The sequence below is a fragment of the Vitis vinifera genome, chromosome 7, assembly GCF_030704535.1.
Source record: "Vitis vinifera cultivar Pinot Noir 40024 chromosome 7, ASM3070453v1".
NCBI classification, from domain to species: Eukaryota; Viridiplantae; Streptophyta; class Magnoliopsida; order Vitales; family Vitaceae; genus Vitis; species Vitis vinifera.
The window spans coordinates 29,113,876-29,118,368 of record NC_081811.1 but is presented as its reverse complement, the minus strand read 5'-3'; the positions used below and the strand labels follow the sequence as shown (position 1 = coordinate 29,118,368).

Here is a 4,493-nt window from a genome sequence, read left to right as displayed (position 1 = left end):
TTCGCTTGATAATTATTGATTCTTTTTCACAATCATCTCTCTCCTCCACTCAACATTAAAAACCCAAAGAGCTACAATTTAGATGGGCCTAGACTTTGCCCAACTGGATTTGTCTTCCCTTGCCTTGCCCTTGGGCCCCAAATAGACCATGTGACCTTGAGAAGGCCAATTCTGGTTGAAGCTCACTTGTCAACATTTGGTATGATCGTGATTGTGATTGTGATTATGATTATGATATGAATTGCAGTATCTTTGGAAGCATTGGGAAATGCTACATCCACAAAAATTCATAGAAAGGGGACACTTGATTGTACTGGTGTTGGGAGGGAGAATCAAGACTCCCCAACTATATAACAATATATTGCAGCATCTCTCTCTCTCTCTCTCTCTGTGTAAAAACTGTCCTTTTTCCGGGTTCTTTTTCCTGAGACCTTCATTGAACCGACCACTAGTGTCCCCATTGAATACCCTGAATGGGGCTTGGTGGTTCAAGCCTCTGTAAAACGCTTTCACGCATACATGCATGTGCTGACGATGAAAGCGAAGCCTTCCAAAATAAACGTACTAGTTTGGTAACCCGACACTGCACCAAGACTGGTTGGTGATGAGTGCACCTCTCGATTATCCTTTTGGCATCATCAATGGAACGATTTAAAGGTGTCGTTATAAGGACTAATTGGCAGTTGAAAACAAAGAGGTTGTTGTTGATGTGATTTTGAGGACATAGTTACAAGCTTACTCAAGAGGATGTTGTCACCTCTCTTTCTTTACTTGTTGATGGATGCAATATTGGTTGGCCTGTTCATGTTGTGGCTACCTATATAAGTTTATTCCTGTAAATGCAAATCCCATTTCGTCCTACCGTATGAAGCAACTGAATGTATGATGAGATTGTACTTGGTGGCCAAATTCCTTGGAGCAAATGATCAACACCATTACATACGGTCTGCTAATAATTAGCCCAGAGACTTGAGCCCGGTATCCCTACGGACCAACGCTTTTGATATCATATTGAATTAGGTTTCAACACCCACAATTCATTGAGATTTTGGAACAAATTTAGCAGAAACTAATAATATGCTTATTACACAAAGGGACTAAGATTTCCCTTTAGAGTAGAACTGAGAGGTGAGAAGAGCTGGAGGCTCATGCTTTGAATTCCACATGCCTAATTACATACAGAGTCCAGCCTCTCGTTGACACATTAAACAGGCGACTGGTGAAGTAAAAAAAAAGTGGAGGGAACATAAAAGACTACAAAGAAACCACACCCAACCCATTGTAGGGGTTTGTCATGGACGTTGAACTGAAATATAAACATTTCGCCTTTTCTCTCATTTGTTTTTGTTAATCAATCAATGAAAAGACATGGGCTGATTTTTGATTAATTAGTAGCTGGTTTTGAATGGGTGGTAAACCTTGAGATCAAGCACTACACCAGCAATGGAGCCAGCAGCAGCTGCAATTGAAATGATTAGACAAGCAACACTCAGCATCTGGAGGCAAATCCATCTGGTACTCCACTTGGGTATCTTCTTCTGTACAATATACATCTCAACCGGGAAATAGACTGTTAGAGGCCAAAAGCCGAATGCCCCTAGGATTCCCACCACGTCGTTGAAGAAAGGGAGGAGCATGGATATGACAGTGGTTACAACCACAAAAGCCGATCGCCACACTAATCTGAAGAGGTTTAGGCTAAAAGGGCTACAACCCGGGATTGGGATTTTGATTTCCTTGGTGATGAAGTCGCTGTGGGGCCATTTTTGGGCTGCCCATTTCTCAGTGAAGGCGAAAAGTGGCTGGCAGTAGACTTGATATGCTCCAACAAGGTGGACTACTATGGCAACATTTGCAATATCCAGGAGCCAATAGGGGTTGTAGAAGCCAAATCCGGTTAGAAGGTTTCCAGGTGCAAGGTCCCCAAAAGCTGCATACCCCATGCACCCACAAAGCATGTAGAAAGCTGTTGTGACCGCAATACTTACTAAGGTGGCCTTCTTCATTGTCTTTGATTCTGATGGTGGGGACTTGAGGGTGTCCTGTTAACCACAACATGGGTTAGTCACTGCTTCAGGGATTTTTTTTTGGTTTGGTTTCCATGAGTTTTACAACTGATAAATTTTATTTTATTTTACCTGAATTTCGATGAGGATGATGGAATATGAGTATGCAAAAGCTATGTCGCCTAAAGCTTGGAAGCTCCTCCAAATCTTTTGGGTTTGAGTTACAGTTCCAATGCTTATTCCAGTGAGACTACCCTTGAAACCTCCAGCAGCTGCCATAGATATGAAGATCAAAGCTCAATTCATCAGCTCAAACAGATGAAGTCATTCAATTTTCTTGGCACAAATTCACTAGACAAATTAAAGCAACATCCATACCTACAACTTTGGCAACTCCAAGTGCAAGACCTATTGAAGAGTAAGTAAAGGACATGACCGCGGCCACAATTGAGAGCCACCATATTTGATCAAAGTCCGGGATTTGAGAAAATGCAATTTCCGCTATACCAAACATGATCATATAAGGGTAGCTTGATATGTGACACGGGTTCTTCCGCCCGCTCTCATGGAAACAATTAGACCTTTTCACCGCCCTGCCCATTGAAATTCAGCAGACCCATTAGTCCAAATTAAGATTGGAAAGCCAAAAGAAGGCAAAACAGATTTTCACTCACATCATGCTAATAGAAGCTGCAATAGTGTATCCGATGGCGACACCAAAAATATTCAAGTACTGAATCAGTCCACATACCTTGACCTTAACTCCACCTAAATGAGATAAAAAGATGAACAAAAATGACATTTTAGAACAACTGAAACAACCCCAGATGCTAAAATGACTAGAAAAGCTTGAAAACTGTTAAAATTGGTTACCGAGATTGGATCGAACTGCATCCATATAAGTATAGTTTCTCTTGCCGGAGACACGGTCGCCAGAGCGGTAGCAGTCAGCTAGAAGTGATGAAGTGTAGTAAATTACAAAGGAGAACAAGAACATGACTGCTGGACCAGCAATCCATCCAAGCTGAGCTATAGCCCATGCTAACGAAAGGACTCCAGAACCAATCACAGCTGTTATTATGTGGGCACTTGCAGTCCAAACAGTTCCTAATTCACATCAACAAAATCCAACATAAGCTTCATCTCCATTTCAGGACTGAAAATGCAATAACAGGAGAGGCAATTAATATGCACAAAAGTACCGGTTCGCTTGAGGCGGCCATCGTCATCGAAGCATTTGGAGGTGTTTTGATGAGGAAGCACATCTATGGAGATATCAAAGACTTGGTGGTGGTGGTGGTGGTTTTTTGTGGCAGCATTCTCACCCATCTTGTGACCAAAAACAAAGAAGTTGTATTGAAAAAAGGCACAAAAAAGATGCAGGAAATGAAGCTTGTTATGTCAAAAATAGAAGTTGAAATACAGTTGAGAAACAAGTTTAGGAAGGTGGCTTATGTTTTACTTATCAACCACCTATCCCAAATGCCCAAACACACAGGAGGCAGACAGTGTATGCAGAGAGAAGTTTGGAGAGGGAGGAGAGAAATGCATGGAGATATGAATTGGTTGGGAGAGGAGAATTGACAATTTATAAGGGTGGTGTGAATGGAAAAGGTAGCAGTGATTGATATATAGACTAAACATGACTCATACTCGAGATGGGGATGGGCCACACCCAAACCCCAAGTTGCTCTTTTTCAAACACCTCATCACCCCAATGCATGAACAATTTGAGCTTGGTTCCAAGTCAATGTTCTCTCTTTCTTTGTTTGTTTATTTCTTTTCAACCCAATACGTAATTCTATTTGTATCTAACACACAAGACAAGTTACTGGCCACAACACAATGTTAAACCAACCTTGCTCACCTACCTCCTCGATTCTTGATACCAGGCAAGGCCAGTCTTTACCTACTACATTTACTTAACGCCCCACCACCCCCTGGATTTATATGAAAACACGCATACACAATGTGCATGAAGTCAGCATTGTGAAGAGATATCAAGCTAGAAGGAGTTTGTTACCTGCATTATTTTGGAGCCTCTCCCTCGGGCGGAGGAAACGAAGTATGTACAGAGAGGGTTTATTTAAAAGAGTAAGAGATGGGATTGGGCAATTGCTGCAACTTCCATGGTCAGGGTGTCAAGCTTTATATAGAGAGAAAGCCATGAGCAGCTTCTGCAAATAACTTGTTATTTTATCTCACTAAAGCTTACTTTTGTATTGCTCTCTCACGTGTACACTCTTCCCTCCATCCTTATTGAGACAGCATCAATGCTCTTCCTCTTCACCTTTCTTTACTCTCTTTTCTATAACTTTTGATTCGATGTCTATGCGGCAGCACCGAATCACAAAAGTCCCGCTCTTTTGTTTAAGAAAAGCCACTCTGATTCCTTTTCTGAAACGAACTTTAGTTTTTCTTGATTCTCATCCAAATAAGAAGTTTCATGAACTGAATTGATCAAGGGAACCAACTAAAGCCGTAGCA

General features: G+C 41.5%; 1 protein-coding gene across 2 annotated transcripts; it reads right to left on the bottom strand.

Annotated features, from left to right (window-relative positions):
• Positions 1-1,040: 1,040 nt before the first annotated feature.
• On the bottom strand, positions 1,041-4,196 carry LOC100242414 (amino acid permease 3). 2 transcript variants are annotated; one of them, XM_010654610.3, is made up of 7 exons: positions 4,030-4,196; positions 3,209-3,335; positions 2,880-3,113; positions 2,681-2,774; positions 2,385-2,599; positions 2,139-2,278; positions 1,041-2,042 (listed from the first exon to the last, which is right to left on the bottom strand). In XM_010654610.3, the coding sequence occupies exons 1-7, from the start codon at positions 4,033-4,035 to the stop codon at positions 1,389-1,391; spliced, it is 1,470 nt and encodes a 489-aa protein (XP_010652912.1). In that variant the 5' UTR covers positions 4,036-4,196; the 3' UTR covers positions 1,041-1,388. The 2 variants fall into 2 exon arrangements, with proteins under 2 accessions (XP_010652912.1, XP_010652913.1); XM_010654611.3 differs by having other exon boundaries at positions 4,034-4,134.
• Between the last annotated feature and the right edge of the window lie 297 nt (positions 4,197-4,493).